The 17,382-nt window shown below is 38.6% G+C and overlaps 1 protein-coding gene across 1 annotated transcript; it reads right to left on the bottom strand.

Moving 5' to 3' along the window:
- Positions 1 to 681: 681 nt before the first annotated feature.
- LOC141910729 (serine palmitoyltransferase 2-like) lies at positions 682 to 15,786 on the bottom strand. Its single transcript, XM_074801468.1, has 13 exons — positions 15,517 to 15,786; positions 11,129 to 11,314; positions 9,787 to 9,941; positions 8,599 to 8,744; positions 7,745 to 7,869; positions 7,081 to 7,174; positions 5,284 to 5,389; positions 4,174 to 4,393; positions 3,463 to 3,589; positions 2,659 to 2,794; positions 1,790 to 1,919; positions 1,396 to 1,503; positions 682 to 1,022 (listed from the first exon to the last, which is right to left on the bottom strand). The coding sequence occupies exons 1-13, from the start codon at positions 15,577 to 15,579 to the stop codon at positions 957 to 959; spliced, it is 1,662 nt and encodes a 553-aa protein (XP_074657569.1). The 5' UTR covers positions 15,580 to 15,786; the 3' UTR covers positions 682 to 956.
- Between the last annotated feature and the right edge of the window lie 1,596 nt (positions 15,787 to 17,382).

Below are 17,382 nucleotides of genomic sequence, written 5' to 3'. Positions count from 1 at the left end.
ATTGAATTGAATTGACCGACAACCAGTCTAGCCCCGATACACGACGTATAATGCACATCCTTTTAAAAAATGGTTATCACGATTTATCAAAAATGAAATAGGAGTTATGAAATATATATAATTTCAAAATAAACGCTATTTTGAAACGCCAACATCATTTTAACGGTTTTGACAGCGTCAAAAATGAGGAGTATAAATAAGCGTAGGTGTTCGGTAAATCCTGACCAAATCGGTTCTGGCTCGAGGGGTTCCACAAATGCAGGTCGATAAAAATGGAAGAGGATTGGATTGTGCATTTGTATAACGTCTTTGAGAAGTAGAAAGCTATCATCAAAGATGCTCCCCGGAAACAGGTGATGATGACTTGAATAGGAAATATCTCGAGCTATTCGTCAGAATGATGTGGGAAAATATCGTGGTGGCGTTGTAACTGGGAAACTGGGAGGTTCTGTGACCCAGAGCGAGAGCTTTCGGTCTTGACTGTCAACTGCTGTAATACAAGGCTGGAGAAAACGACCCAAGAACAATTAAATCCTGAAGTCCGGTGTATTCCGAAATAATGAACACCTAACCCTTCACCACACGATCGACCAGCATTCGAACCCATTTACGATAGAAACAAAAAGTAAAAAAAGCCGTAACAGTCAATTTGTGATAAATCTGAAAATTTATTCTTTTGTCTATACAAAAATTACTATAAACATTATTTTATAAAGAACGATAAAAAGACTTTTGTTTTCATCAATAATAAATATCATCATTTCATTTGACTTGGGAATGGCTAAGTACCGAATAAATCGGCTGATATAACCCACTCGAATGAGTACACGACCTACGGAACAATTCGATGCGCGAGAGTCAAAATTCAGTTCATTTTCTAGTAATAATAGACTCTTCAAAGTTAAAGCCTCGGTCATAGCTGTGGTACTGGATCACGAATCACCTGTGCCCTCTCTTTAAAGGTGCACCGATCCATTGCTGGTCGGCGCGGTCTTCTTCACCCGCCGTCGACTTTCATTCGTCTGAAAATTGATCACTAAGAATTTCGGTTTTTTTTCTTAACGAATGGAAAATACGTTGAGTCGGAAATGTTTCCCTGAGCCGGTAGTTTATTCAACGTTTCCACGTTATCTTGATAGTCATCTTCAGGATTATTATGAGAAATTATGAGATACAATCCAGAACAGAGACCAATTTATCTATATATGATCAAAACCTAGGTAATAATAATATTACTAGATTTCATTGCTTACTTTTAGTCTGTCGAGATGATATATTCGAAACTAGTCGCTCAAAGAGACATTTCGGACACCAAACTTTTTTCTTAAGTGCGAGATTTTTAAATTATCGTTTACAACTAAAAAGTGTTACTTACCAAAGTAACGCGTTACTTACCAAATTCGCGGCGAAGAAATCGTTGTCCGATTCCGAAAATGGTACGGAACGAATTTGAGAATATTTCAAACGTAACTCGTCTCCTAATTCGTCAATTATTGACAATGCCTGCAAGCGATCAAATATTATCATATTTGTAAAATCGTGAAATGAGTTTTTTCTTTATAAATAGAATATGAAATTATAAACAACACGTCTGGGACATCTCCATCGTCACAAAACCTACTGGCCAATCAGAGTTCAGCAAATTGTCTCATGACCAATCATAGCTTAACAATTGCATCACGGGAATCCTTCTACGTATCTCAAATTAATTCAATCTTGCAATAATTGTCTTCTCAAGATAATTACTCCATGACCAACATTCAATTTCATTTTATAGACTGGCAATTACCGTATCTAAATCAGCAAGTGTGTGAGCAGCTGAAAGACAAAAACGGGCCCTCGCTTCGATGATAGGTGTCGCTGGAAACCCGACGACGACTGTAGCCAAACCACGTTTCATCGCTCCACGACAAAACGCGCTGAAATGTAGAAAATCCTCGATAATACAGTGGCGCTTATCCACACCTGGGTTCGATTTCCAGGCCAGAGACTATTATCATGCCTTATATAATGAAATATTGCTAGAAATTCCTTAGCGTTGTTTATACATGCCGCTTATGGAATTTGCTGCGGCGAATGGCACGAAATGGAACTATGAAAAAATGGCATGTTTAAATGGCATTTTTGGCATGTTTAAATATTCGAAGAACATGATTTTAGGGAAAATGCACTTGTACGAACATCCTCGTTTCAAAGAATGATTCTATATTTCATTATTGTCCTTTTAAGTATTTCTGATAAAAAAGAACCTGGGCGCCAGTCGTGACTTAAGTCCAAAAGTGGTCTCAAAACTTTAGACTAGATTTATGTTGTTAGATTGATGATAGAACTAAGACGGTCTCGGACTGGTCTCGAATCTAAACAATGACTGCGCAACTGGCTGCTGGCCTTGCTAGGTGGTTACTAAAATGTCCGTGTTTATAAACTGGACCCAGTCCCACAGTTGTGGGTTATATATATATAGTTTATTTTCAAGAGAAATTATAACAGATGGTCATGCATAACATTTCATATAAATATGAATAAAGAGTCGACAAGATGTTATAATATCTAGTGAAGGATAGCCCTATAGAAAGCAAGAATATTTAACTGAGAGTTAAATCATAACTCGGAACTGTGGAACTGGTCCCTGGAGATGATAACGATGAATTCACTTACGCCAGTTTCGTAGGCATGAATATAATTAAAGGCACAACCGGCGAGTCTTTGTTTCCGTAAACTATGAATCCCATTTCCTGCAATCTCCGGCGAAAATAGCGAACATTCCAAGCTAACTGTCGAATTCTTTTACAACCTGTAAACGAGGTAAATCATAAACACGTTTAAATATTGGAAACACGCATCATATAATTTGAATTAACAAATCGACTATCAGAAAGACGGCTAAAAATATAGCCGCGATCACACGAGCTTTTTTACCCGGGTCAAGCGTTCATACTGGTGCCAAATGGTTCCGCGACTGTTTGACAGGGGCCAAATTATTGCCTCTGAGTGCTAACGGTTCCGGAAGTGATTCACCTCGCTTACCACAACATCATTATGATAGCATTTCATTTGTAACAAGTTAGAGAATTATGTGTTATAACGCGCTCTCTGATTACAATTTGGGGCCAAATTTGGCTCGAGCCTGATCCGTGCCAATTTGACCCGGGCCGTGATCGCGGCTCATAACAGTTCTGAATTCCGGGCTTAACGCTTACTGATCATCTACTGATTATGGGTTTTGGTTCAACTGCAGACTGCTAATAAGAGCTTATCGAGAAATGATGATTTATTAGGGGATTATAGGTATTTACCCAGCAACACAGTACACCTACAGTTCCTCATGTCGTTAATAAAGGGTTTATAACGACTACAACTGCCGTGCTTAAAAATATTCGCAGCAATTTTCTTTTTATATTTATCGACGCTTTGATGGATTTACTTCGAGTCGAGTTAAATTGGAATAAACGTATTCAATACCTTCGTCGGTACCGTCCTCGCCGGTTATAATGCGCATGCTCGTCAGAATCTGTTGCACAACCGGTGCCGGCATACTACACGCGTATACTGCGCTGTGCGAATGCGCCCGCAAATGTGATATCACTTGCTGGAAAATATTCAAATTCATTCAATCAATTTCAGGATTCATTTAGAAATTCTTTGAAAATGAAGAAAAGAACGGTAACTACCGATTCATGTATATATTAAACGGAATTTTTCAAATCAACGATTTAATGTAATTTCAAAATTCACTTATAGAACTATATCGAATAAATCAAGGTTTGATCGTCAGTTGAGCCCGGTTATAACGACCTCGTGATTCAATACGATTTTACGGCCATTGCAAACCTAGAATTCGTCCCAAATAGGACGATTTCAATAATTTCACAATAGATTACGAACAATCGTTTATGACCGACGGATTTTCTGGTCTTTAGAAATTCACTGTAACGAGGTTCTAATCGGGTCCCAAAAATCTCTCCACCTAACAATTCGCAACGTTCGTTGTAGAGAGAACAATCGGGTTACCAGTAATATCTCCAGGGGCAAGTTCCATAGCCAAGACTTAAGTTGAAAGTCTTAAATCTTAAGATGAGTCTTAAGTTGTTTATAAATGATTGGCTATAAAACTGGGTGGTGGTCTTAAGTCAAAGTCATGAGCGCGGACCCGGTCCTCAGGGGTTAACGAACCTTCGAAGCGGCGATGTAACCGCCGGCGGCGCCAAAACTTTTCGTGAACGTTCCCATCATGACGTCTATGTCGTCCGGGTTCAGACCGTAATACTCGACGACCCCTCGTCCGGTGCGCCCTAACGCACCGATACTGTGAGCCTCGTCTAAATAGACGTACGCCTTGTATTTACGTTTCAGTCGTATAATATCGGGCAGTCTTACGACGGAGCCTTCCATGCTGAAAAACAAACAGGCAAAAAAATAACGTATTTGTCCCTAAATGGGACATTTTAAGGCTTCGGTCAACACTGGCCTAGGATTTAGTTACAATAGGAGCCCGTTACGCAAGCAGGGCTTAGATTTTAGATTTGACTACGTAAGACCGTCATCGGGACAACCATAGCCAATCTAACAAATTAAGATCATTCATGAAATCTAAGACTACTTGTGGACTTCAGACGCGACTGTATACAACTGAGGAGTTCTCATATAGACCTAAGCGGAATAAACTAGGATCAGCCACTTTGCAACTCTGGGTAGCCCTAGTAATTTGAAATCTTTTTCAAATCCATTTGAAAATAATCATGAACACATTCTATCGTCTCTCGGGGCAAAACGCGCTTTGTTCGCGATATAGAAACACGTAAAAAAACGATTTATGTAATGACGATATATGATTTATGTTATAGAAGGTTAAATCGCGGCTATCGATGTGTCAACTTACAGTTTTCAATAATGTATAGAATGTATTGCTAAACTATTAAACTATATATCTAAATAGATAAAGTGAATCAGATAACCCTGCAATAGAAATGCGTGGAGTTTCACGCCTGATTATTTCGGGCTCTGTTTGCATATATTCGAGGAAAACGTTTCGAGTCAGCGCTGTTACAAAAACTACGTCTTTCGTTCGTTATTTCGTTTTGCGTGACTACATTTCGTCTGCTGTCCACCGGGGAATCTTGTTTGTTTTTATCGATTGACTTAAATGATTCCAATTAACCACTCGACAGTTTTCCGATAGCCCGCGGCGCATACATCGAGTAATGCTAGAATAATCGGTGATATTTCAGTTCGCCTATACGTGCGTTAAACCCAACGTCAAGTGAATCTAACTTCATATTTTACCTGTAGACGCCTTCAATGATTATCAAAATTTTTTTCCAAGCTCGATTTTTGCGAGGTTGTCCGTTAATTACCGCGTTACGGAGTTTCTCTTCTAAATGTTCCATATCTGAAAATAGACCGATAAAATTTTCAAAATTTCATAAATTCTTGTTCACATTTTTAATGCAGACAAACATCTGCTTCCTTTCCCAGGCTTTCTGATAAAACGTTCTGTCTGTGTACATGAAAAACCCACTCATTAAACAACACATTTCCATCATTCGAATTAAATAATTTACTAAATTTTTGAATAGTTCGGTTTACCGTGAAGGGTATATAGAAATTACGCAGATCCGAAAAAGTGATTCGCATTCGTTATAACGAGGTTCCACTGTATCCATCTTCAGGAATTTGTTTAAAATGTCATTTTGAAATCTCTGCAGTCAGTGAACGGATCTTTTAGTCATTGTTCGTCAATGTTTTTCGCTTTTTAGACTAAAAATTGATATATTTTCTCTCATTTCTGCTGAGTGTGAAAGTTGACGCGGCCGGTCGCCTATCTACCCAGTACATAACTTTTCCTTAAATCATGATCAAGTTAACAATAACCGGGCAGCTTTAGAAATGAATTACTCCGGTTTACAAAAACGACCCGGCTGATCATGATTAAACAAGGTATGATTTTTTGGCTTCGAACTACATCATACACTACGAGTCGAAATTGATTTCGTCGCTTGTCTATGTTTACCTAGTCTTATTCGAACAGTCGTCTGGAATAGACTGAGGTAATATTGAAAAAAAAACGAGCAAATATTGTCAGCTGTTTGCTCGAAATACCACGTTATTCGTGAACAAGAATATCTATGCCGCAATATCGAACATTGAATACGGCGTAGGCTATGGGAAAAGTCGCGCTATACGAATACGTGTATGAATATTTATTACACTCCAACCATTTCCGACTCGACACACTAGCGACACCTGGTGAATCCTCGCTTGCCAGTTAGCGGGGTAGCGCGGCTTGAAATTTGAGTAAATCCTCCGTTAATCTATTTCTCAATTCGTTGCAACTACTTTCTCCACGGCGTTTACTTGATTGACCTTATTATATTTTCCGTATCGAAAAAGGAAATATTTTAGAAGAAAATGTGTTTTTTACTGGAACTTCGAGATACGGCGTCGCCTGGCTGAGAAATATTCGAAAATGGTTAGAGAACTTCTATTCTTACGCGAAATATCAATTGCGGACTTTGAAAAGATAATGTCGTTTTATCAACAGACAATTGAGCAGATGACTATTTTATTTTAAGGATTTTTTATCGTCAAAACGATCAAAGCTTTAGCGGGTAAACTACTTGACATTTTGTCGAGGAACTTTCAGAAAAAAAGAAAGAAACTAAACTGAAATCAACGCCATCGGAATTATCTTAAGATATCGGCATGACATACAAGTCGAGGAAAAATTTTGGCCTTGATTTGACGAAATACAAAATTTCCGTTTATACGCACCATTATATAGGCGTCCGCGAGAAGGGGTCAGAGTTCCAGTTTTGAAATATTGAATATTCTTTTACTTCTTTGCCATTTTCGAGAGATATTGAACCCTCTGTCCCCTTAAAAATCCTGGGGACAGCGATGGTTAATACAGACAACTTGCGTTTCATTAAGTTTCTTAAAGATTGCGTTCTTACGACTAATGGAACTTTAAACCGTTCTATGAGACGGGTAAGAGCTTGCCGGGAGCATTTGAAGCCTGCGGTGGCAAGCGAGGATGCCGGCTCTAGGCCTGCTGCGAGCGTTTGGCGATGGATTACTAACCGTTGTGTTTGAAAGTTTGAATCGTGGCTCCCGTTAAACGTGCGCCCAGCACGAGCGAGGCGTGGTTTAGCGTATCGCTCAAAACTAGACAACCCTGTAATATGTATTGCTAGATGTTAGTCAATCAAACACGTAAAACATTATCGTGAACAATTATCGCATTGTGAATTAGAGTTGTAAATTAGAGTGCAAATACAGGGTTCATAGTAGTTCGTATAAGGCTAAAGTAAAAGTAAGCAGCTGTGATGCGTAGTACAAGTAAAAGTAAATGTTTAAGCATTTTTGTAGGAGCGTAAGAACTTTTCTTATCACTTAAGACCGCCGTCCTAATCCACAACATAAAATGTTGACTATTTGCGACACCAAAAGCAAACACTTCGACAGCACTTTTTGAAATTTTGTGAAACTTCAACACTTTTAAGGGCCTTACTAATTTTTTGTTCGAAAGAAAGCACTTTTACGCATTAAGGAGACTCGCTATGAACCCTGTAAATAACGAAAAAAAAACATTCTTTTTTTAACTTTGAAATAATCTCAATCCTCGGATAGGGAGAAAATGTTAAACTCGCATCGATTAATTTGTTTTGAAATGAAAAATAAACGCCCGAATCAACAATCGTCAGTGCTGTAAACCGTGTTCCCGGACACCACGTGACCTCCTTACCTTGCCAACTAAAGCCGGCAAATTCATCGAGTTCGTAGCGAAGCCCATACCGAACGTAATGGCGGCTTCTTTACCGACGAATTGCGCCACTTTCCTCTCCAGCTCGCGGTGTATGTCTAAATTACCTGCAACGACAAAACGCTCATAATACATAATACATCGTGCTTCATTCAAACGCTTGTAAAAGTACGTCTGCATCGCTAGTACTTGTAACGGAAATAATAGGCGAATATTCACGCATTGGAAAGCTCTAGAGGCGTCATGAAGTACGTTTTAAAAAAAATGTTGACGATATATGACTAGGTTGGGTTTTGTTTGACACAGCTGGGACGGATCCTCAGGGGCCAGTTTCGAAGAATTAGTCACATCCCAAAAGGGCACTTTGATGTCCACACATGCAATACAAGGGGCACTACCGCACTGAAATGCACCAATTATCTTTGATGACAAAATAGAAAAAGGCACTCAAAAATATTTGATGTACTCGTACAAGTCTCTCAAATCCCCCTCGATCTGACCCTACTCCGCTCTAGTCAGACCTTGCGGGGTTGTGAACGCCAGATTGATATCCGAGTTAGATGTAATATATTTCGTAAGAGCCTTAAAATAATTTTTGAAGAAAAAGTAATGTCAATGATTCTACAGGGAATTTATCGTCATTGAAACACAAACGAATGAAAAACCATTCGATTAATCACGCGCGCGTACAAGACATGTTTGATCATGATTCCGATGTACGTATGACCGTGAACTAAACCAGTTTTCAATTGGGCCTTTCATACGAGAGACAAAAAATCGGGTACCACAAGTGTCATCGTGCCGAACGAAACGAGCCCGTTCGTATTAATACCGACCTAGCTCCTGTCGTGAACTGCTTACTCCAACTCCGTATTCCCTCGTCGCGGCGACGGCTTCGTGAGAACAAGGTCCGTCGTTTTCGGCAAATCCTAGATAGTTGTACGAACCCATATTTACGGCTTCGGTCGTTTTGCCCGTGTACCTATTCGAAATAAGAATATAATTTTGATTTTAGTGCATTTTCGATCGATTACTATAGTCAAATTGAAAATGTGTTCGTGCGTTGAAAAAGACGCCATTTAACTTGTGCGCGCGTTGATAGGAACGAGAACGTCGATGAATTAAGTGTGAATTGAATTGAGTATAGATTCAAAGGGCGGATTCTATTAACCAGTGTCGCCGTTAAATTTGAATATTTGAATTCAGCGCTCAATTCAAGATTTAAGGCTCTTAATGGCATCAAAAGATTTGGCTCCAGGCTTAGATATTGGTTACTTCGTTACAGCTCAGAATAGCTACAGTAAGCCCAAAGCTAGACCGGGCTCATGAGACACACTATAGACTGTTGTTCATTTAGTCCGCCAGTCGATACCCAGATACTCAGACAAACACGTTGAAATGAATTTTAATCAGAAACGAACTGCATCGATTAATCATAACGGATTTTTTTCGACGACGTAGTCCACGGCAACGTCGGGATATTTCGTCGCGTGGCGGGTAAGCGGCCTTTACAATACGAGCGTACAATGCCGCCGGGTAACATCGTAACGCTAGATACCTGCCGACAGCATGAATCGGGGTAATGTCGCCAAGCATGCGGCAACCCATTAAACGCAAACGCTTTACGTTTGAAGAATTACGTTTTTATCATGGTATCTTAGCACGGGATTATTTTCATAGTACAATTTCACTCATAAGGAAATTTAAGCCAAAATAATGACGTCGATAATGAAAACCCTTCAGTATCCGATATTGAACCTGGACGCTGAAGGCTATCCCAGTGATGTCATTATCGTGAAACAAGGTCGAACATCGATTTGTAGAAAGAGGAAAATTTCATTGAATTTTTGCTTATTTTCTCCCAGTACTTCTGAACGGCTTAGAGCTGATGGACGAAACTTTCCACATTGATTCCAACCCCTTTTCCTTCCAAATAACAAAATATCAACTAGATCCATCGGTTACAATTTGTGCCACCAAGAGCTAACACAACGTTTCTATACGGATAATGCTTTTAGAATTACTTGAAAGTCCATCCGTAGTCTTCGGTGTATCTTTCTAACAATTGAAGTCGGGCTCCGGGCACTGAGCATATCGGTCGATTCCAACAATCCCTGATTCGCGTGTAGATGTTACGCGTGAAAAAACTCTCAAAACTCGAATACAACGGTACGAATTCCTACAAAACAAATCAGTTAGATGACATGAATCTATGGAGTCATGCCTGACTAATTTATGAACTAATTCTTTTTTTCTTTTTTGACGCAGTAAAAATCGTAACAATAATGTTCATATACATTAACACCTAGTTGAGTTAGTGTACTGCGTCATCAATTTTGGCGTTCAAAATAACAATAACAATTGTGAATTGTGGTGTTTATTTTGTAATTGAATAGATTTCATTATTCGCTCTTATTTTATTTTTGATAAATTTCAATGATTATTTTGAGGGGTTGTGCGTCATCAATATTTTGGAACTAGACTGGTTGCCGGTCAATTCAATTCTCCATTATCGATATCTTCAAATCCAAAATAACTTCATTGATCTTTTATATTATAAACTTTATACTATATCATTTATTGTCGACAATATGAAACGATATGTTTGCTATTTTTCAAGGCATCAATAAAGATTCAAGTTAAGTTTTCTGGTTTCATTTTACGTAAATTGACGCACCACGAACAAAACAAAATCGAAACAGCTTAGCATTTCAGCTTAAACCCTTTCACTACGTCTACACCGCAGTGCGGTGTATAAATCAGTGAAAGATTTTGCTAGTACATCGCACTGCGGTGTATTTGATGTAATTAGTAATTAGTAATTATCTCTCTTGAAAAATGGCAGCACCTGTCAAACATAGTGAAATATTCGTAACTAACGATACACCGCACCGCAGTGTAGACGCACTATAGTGGTATTCCCGTAATTCAACGCATTAGGGTGGAATTTTTTAAAATTTTCAAATTATCTCCAGCACCATAGGGTATTAATTAGTCAGCACTGAAAGACAAAAATAGAACGCAAGACAAAAGAACAAAACAAAGAAAGTGTTGTAGCATTTTTATCATAGTGGTTACGTACGTATAAGCGCCTTGGGGACGTGAGATAAAAAGATTTCAAGAAACGTTTCATTCGATTGAAATATCCCCAGGACAACTGCAGGTAGTAGGAATACTCATTGATTAAAACAAATTAGAAATAATCCCGACAAAATGCCGCTCAGAGAAAAATGCTTTCGATTAAATTGCAAAGTTTGGCGATTTTATTTCGAAACATAATATCAAGCCAGAATTAATTCCAACGATAGTTTTTATCTCACGTCGCCAAATGACGCTTCCGTCGAAATGAAAATCGTATCCATGTACCTTATATTTAGTTGATTCGGTGGCCGACTGATTTTTCTCGTAGCCATTTCTACGAAGGAAATCCCGGAAATGCCCGAAGATGGCGAGCATTCCATAGATGATGTAGGTGATTATTGCCGAGACGAGCGGAGTTTCTTCAAAACTTTCGTAGAATTTCGACTCCAACTCTTCGATTGTCGATTTCGACTGAAAAGAAACGAAATGAACCGTTCAAATATCGTTGTCGAAGTCTCTTTCTTCAGTAAATTTGAGCTATTAGCGTGATTATTATGAGTATCAAAATACAATTTCACCGTTAACTATACACATTAAAACACGTTCATCTGAGTGGGACAGATTCAGGCTCCGCTTCAGCGGTACTCAGGTGTCCTTTTATTATTTTGCAAGTTCGTCGTGAAAAAATCCAGTTTTACTTGGATGAAATGCCTCTGGCAAGTGAGTCATTATCGATGAGTTGATCTGACTTTGATCAGAGATATCGCGTGATTTTGGCAAGTTTTTATTATTTGTTTTATGAATGATATTTCCTTTAGGTCGAAATTGCATATTTTATGAATGGATGGGATATATCACATATTTGATACCCCAAATGTGCTCAGATTGCATCTCAGAGCCGTAACAATTCACCGTATTAAGCTACTATATACGTAGGTGTCCCTCCACAGTGTAAGCAGTTCAAAAACCAAGGCTAGATCCACCCATGACTGAGTACACTCTTTGAAAAAAAGTCATTCAAAGAAAAAACAGGTTCATCCAGAGGAACCTCGCTTAACCCAGTAAATATATTCTCGTTAAATATAACCGATAGTTCGTTATATCCAGTATGAGATTATCAAAATAATCATATTTGCGATGAAATTCTATGTTAGTAAAAACAGATAAATCGAATATGAGATCGTTTTAACGAGGTTCCACTGTATTCATAACGACACCTGGTAATGTTGGTTTCCAATAGACAAGTCTAAACTGCGAAAACGAACAACAACTGTTACAATAGTGGTTTACAAAATACATCACAACAGTTGTTGTTTTGATTCCTATTTTGGGTTCTCGCTCAATAATATTCAAGACTTGAAATAGTCTCAAACTGTTTACAAAATCTGTACCCACAACTAAATGATGAAAACTAAGTTATAGAGTAGTGACATTTCGACTCAATTCTATGAGCCATTTTCAAAACTAAGAGAGTTGTGACGTTTAGACTCAATTCTATGAGCCATTTTCAAAAATAACAGAGTTGTGACGTTTAGACTCAATTCTATGAGCCATTTTCAAAACTAAGAGAGTAGTGACGTTTAGACTCAATTCTATGAGCCATTTTCAAAACTAACAGAGTTGTGACGTTTAGACTCAATTCTATGAGCCATTTTCAAAACTAAGAGAGTTGTGACGTCTAGACTTCAATTCTATGAGCCATTTTCAAAACTAAGAGAGTTGTGACGTTGAGACTCAATTCTATGAGCCATTTTCAAAACTAACAGAGTTGTGACGTTTAGACTCAATTCTATGAGCCATTTTCAAAACTAAGAGAGTTGTGACGTCTAGACTTCAATTCTATGAGCCATTTTCAAAACTAAGAGAGTTGTGACGTCTAGACTTCAATTCTATGAGCCATTTTCAAAACTAAGAGAATAGTGACATTTCGACTCAATTCTATGAGCCATTTTCAAAACTAAGAGAGTTTTGACGTATAGACTTCAATTCTATGAGCCATTTTCAAAACTAAGAGAATAGTGACATTTCGACTCAATTCTATGAGCCATTTTCAAATTTAAGAGAGTTTTGACGTATAGACTTCAATTCTATGAGCCATTTTCAAAACTAAGAGAGTTGTGACGTTTAGACTCAATTCTATGAGCCATTTTCAAAACTAACAGAGTTGTGACGTTTAGACTCAATTCTATGAGCCATTTTCAAAACTAAGAGAGTTGTGACGTCTAGACTTCAATTCTATGAGCCATTTTCAAAACTAAGAGAGTTGTGACGTCTAGACTTCAATTCTATGAGCCATTTTCAAAACTAAGAGAATAGTGACATTTCGACTCAATTCTATGAGCCATTTTCAAAACTAAGAGAGTTTTGACGTATAGACTTCAATTCTATGAGCCATTTTCAAAACTAAGAGAGTTGTGACGTTTAGACTCAATTCTATGAGCCATTTTCAAAACTAAGAAAGAGTGACGTTTAGACTCAATTCTATGAGCCATTTTCAAGACTAAGAGAGTTGTGACGCTTAGTCTTAATTTCAAGAGCCATTTTCATAAGAGAGCAGTGAAGTTTATTTAGACTCAACTATGAGACATTTTCATAACTGATTTGACAAGCGAGGAGCAAGTAACAAATAACTGTCTGAGACTCCCTTTTCAGCTCTCTAGTCACGTTTTGATAAATCGTTTATTCTGGTTCATGAATTTTTCGTATAGTTAATTACTTCACATGTTACTACGCGAATACGAAGAGGAAGATATCGGTTTTTCGAATGCGATATATATTTATTCAATACTTGTATATCAAGTTCAAGGGTAGATTTGTGTTAGGTAAACAATATTCAGTAGTCGCTGATATGAATAATGTTCTTCGGGTCCTTGACATATCAATACAAACGTAGGTACGAGAAGCGTGTACATGCAGGCTTGCGTTAAGCCTGAATATCGCGAATTTTTTCTTTCAAAACATATACACTCATTCTAATCGCTGTAAAATGTAGGTTTCGAACAAAAACATAATATCAACCGGTGAAAGTATTATTATCAATGATATAGGGAAATACAACGCTACAACGACAGCTGTCCCGGATCACGTATGACTCCAGCGGAAAATAGAGTGGGTTTACTATTCGACCCGGGTGCCAAATCACGATCGAGTTATTCGTTTTTTTTTTTCATTTTGCAATTATACACGTACCATATAGTGACGGTCAAATAAATCATCGAAGCATCGTTAAAAATCCCAGCCCGAACTGCGTGAATGGCGTCGTGTGTTGGAATAGAGGACTTCAACGAGTCGCATATTGTTTTTGATTGAACTATATTAACTGCAGGTTAAAACGTGAGACATCCAAATATGGACGTAAATTAAGCGGAGTCTTGTGATAGCAGTAGTACATTACGATGTTATAGTTCATATCATGAAGATTTCATCCTGACAAAACGTTCCATTCTTTCCGAACAGCTGTATATATGCTACTTAGATATTATCGATATATGTGTTACGTGTATGTGTAAACAGGTAAAGAGAGGCCATGCATTATATGCGGTCTTTAGGAGGATATTCTGTTGATTTACATAATGATAAAGCCGCCCATATTCAATCTAAAGTTTGATATAACATATGCCTCACGGGTCGACTTATGTTGTTGACATCTGCCGGCACCGGGTCAACGTTAAATTATTGACCTGGCACCGTAAAATTGACCGTACGTTCTTTAACCAGTTCAGAAAATAACATGATACGCATTCGTCTGTATTTCTTGAAAATAAACTAATAAGGCCATGTACACTGGTCATTTAAATCCCTAATGAGGCAATGGCCCTTCGACGCCGTACAGTGGCGCCGCCAACCAAAAGCGGAAGTTGTGAGAATCACTCGCATAATTTACGAGGGTTATATAATTTTTCACGGCGCGTCTAAGGGTAATTATCGTCAAGACCAAACGGGGTGAAATTTTATCACATTTATAGAAATGGTCGTCAGATCAGGGGACTTCCTGGTAGGCTCAACGACGCATGATTCATCGAACATCTCATTTTTCATACGCATTATTAATCGCATGAAAATCTATATATCTTAGGCTAAAAAAAATTGATACCTTGTTTCTCCGCTCTGCTGAGCTTAAATGTTGACCCGGCCGGCCGCCTATCTACCCTATACATTACTTTTTTGAAATCGTGATCAATTTTACCATAACAGACCCGGCCGCTATAGGAATGAACTGTTTACAAATTTTATCATATTTTACAAAAATGACCCGGCCGCTGCGGAGAAACAAGGTATCATTTTTGTTTAGCCTTATTTTACTCGAGTGAATGAAAAAATGATCGCCTCGAAAAGCGCGGGCAAATGTTATCATCTTGTTAAGCACGTCAGCAACGACAGGTATTCAGCCGTACCGGTACTCGCTAATGTATATTTATAGCTCCAGTGTGGAATAACATCTTACATTAGGAGGAACACGCCCTCGATCGGTTTGGCTTCTATTGAACGGCGCAATTAGTGTCTAATTTCACCGGATCGATTACACGGAATAACCGTTCACAATAGCCGCCGCCCGAGATCACCCGAAGACAACTTCATTGCGACTGTATAGCTCAAATAAATCGACGCTTGAACGATATATATGACTAATAGAAAATTCTACCAAAACAACGAATAACATGTGTGACACTTACTAGTTTTTTTGTTTGTGTATCAAATCGTATGTTATGATTGGCGTCTCCATTTTTGTCGATCATATCGAATATATTGATTGTGAATATATATTAACGCGTAGAGACTGCGTTAGTCTTTGTTAACGGTATAAACGCAGGATAGTATTATTCCCTCAGTGCCTAGCATCGAACATCGGAACAGCCGTCGCTGTATACACCGTACACACACTCTCTCTCTCTCACACTAAACACTGATGATCGACCCGATCGTCTGAGCACGAAAACGTCTGAGTATCTGCGGCGTGCGAGGTGCGTTCGTGCGTGCGTGCGTGCGTATTTTTGTCGCGTATCAACCGTGATTGAACTCAATAAAATGGAACGCGGGGTATAAATGAGAGAACAGCACGCGCGACCACGATAATAACAGTGTGCCCGAACGATGACCCGGTGATGTCAACCTCTCCAGTCGTCTTCACAAAAGAAGCTCTTTCATACACTAAAGTACATATTTTCTTCCGGATCTCAGTTCAAAAACTGCACAGTCAGATCTCAGAAATACAAACTGCGTTTATAATCGGCCAGAAAACTCACCGAAAACAACGACAATTTCCAAATTTCAATTGAAAACAAAAAGAAATTTCACACTCGAGTTTTTATGCCTACAATTTTAATTTTTCCACCCACAACTAACAGAACAGCATTCTGCAGCACAGATTCAGCTTATTATCTTTATTAGCTTTATCACTTGTCACTCAAGGGGCCACAAATTTTACCCAAAAAAATGCACTTAAGAATTTCTACATTTTCCAGCCCCCTGTTTTGGCTTGGCGCTGGCTCTGCGTCGAAACTTGCCCCATTGAAATGTATGCCCTTCTCGTTTCTTTGTGCTCCTGTCGTCTGCCCTTGGTCGTCACGAATTCGTGCCTGATCTGACAATCAAGTCAAAGAATCGCATCGAGGCGATCAGATGAATGCAAAACCTTGGAGATTACTCTGAGGTTAAACCCTAGAAATTGATTTAAAACCGATTTCTATAATGGCAAAACCAACCGGTTTTTAATAGCCATAGAGCGAGTAGCATATGTTTTTATCGCGCTGCACAACCACACGATGAAGGCCAGCCGCGAACACGGGATTCAATGAGGAAATTGTGAAATTATGAATTAAACGTTCGTCGAGATCGACTTTTTAAATATACATGAGATAAATATCGAATCGGAACTATAAGTAGTTTAAATCGTATTAGCGTTAATGGATATCTCCGGTTACATTATTAATAATTGACTATTTTGTAAATTACATTGCCCTCATTTTCATCACGTCTATTCCCGTAAGTGTGATATATTTTTCATTTAGCAAGCTCAGCGATTCGCTAATGAACCAAAACCGACAAGAGCTCGCCCCGTGGGGAGACGCATTAGTGGCTCCACTAAAGGCTTAATGATTACATCATCAATGTTCGATTGTCTAAAAATATTCGAACGACGGCATTTTCCGTAATGTGTGGCGTTATATTTACGTCAAATAATATGAATATCTATGCCCGAGCACATCCGGCAAGGAAGGGCTCGTCTAACTAAGCATCCCAGTTCAGTGACTGTCCTTGTATATTTAGTGGTACGGGCCTCGTGACGTTACAATTTAGGGGATCAAAAAATCTGTTCGTGATTATCAGTCCTAATTAGGACGAAATTCTTTGTTGGTAATAACATATAAATCGTTACATTCGAGGCCCCATTTGACTGAACCCCCCCCCCCCCCCGTATATCGATACGGGATATTCAATTGCGCTCAATGGTCATTGATCTTTTTTTGCACTCGGAAACGTCCACATTTTGTCGAGTTGTTTTGATCGCGACCACTAACATGTGATTGAAAGTATATTCG

This window comes from Tubulanus polymorphus, chromosome 9 (assembly GCF_964204645.1).
Source record: "Tubulanus polymorphus chromosome 9, tnTubPoly1.2, whole genome shotgun sequence".
Classification (NCBI taxonomy): Eukaryota; Metazoa; Nemertea; class Palaeonemertea; order Tubulaniformes; family Tubulanidae; genus Tubulanus; species Tubulanus polymorphus.
Note: the sequence above shows the minus strand (reverse complement) of the source record. Positions and strands in the feature narration are given on the sequence as shown.

Coding starts and splice junctions, on each gene's coding strand:
- LOC141910729 (XM_074801468.1), bottom strand. CDS start 15,579: ATGATCGACAAAAATGGAGACGCCAATCATAACATACGATTTGATACA. Junction 7,870..8,598: donor CAGTTCACGACAGGAGCTAG/GTCGGTATTAAT, acceptor TTGTCGTTGCAG/GTAATTTAGACATACACCGC. Junction 3,590..4,173: donor GTTACATCGCCGCTTCGAAG/GTTCGTTAACCC, acceptor AATATTTTCCAG/CAAGTGATATCACATTTGCG.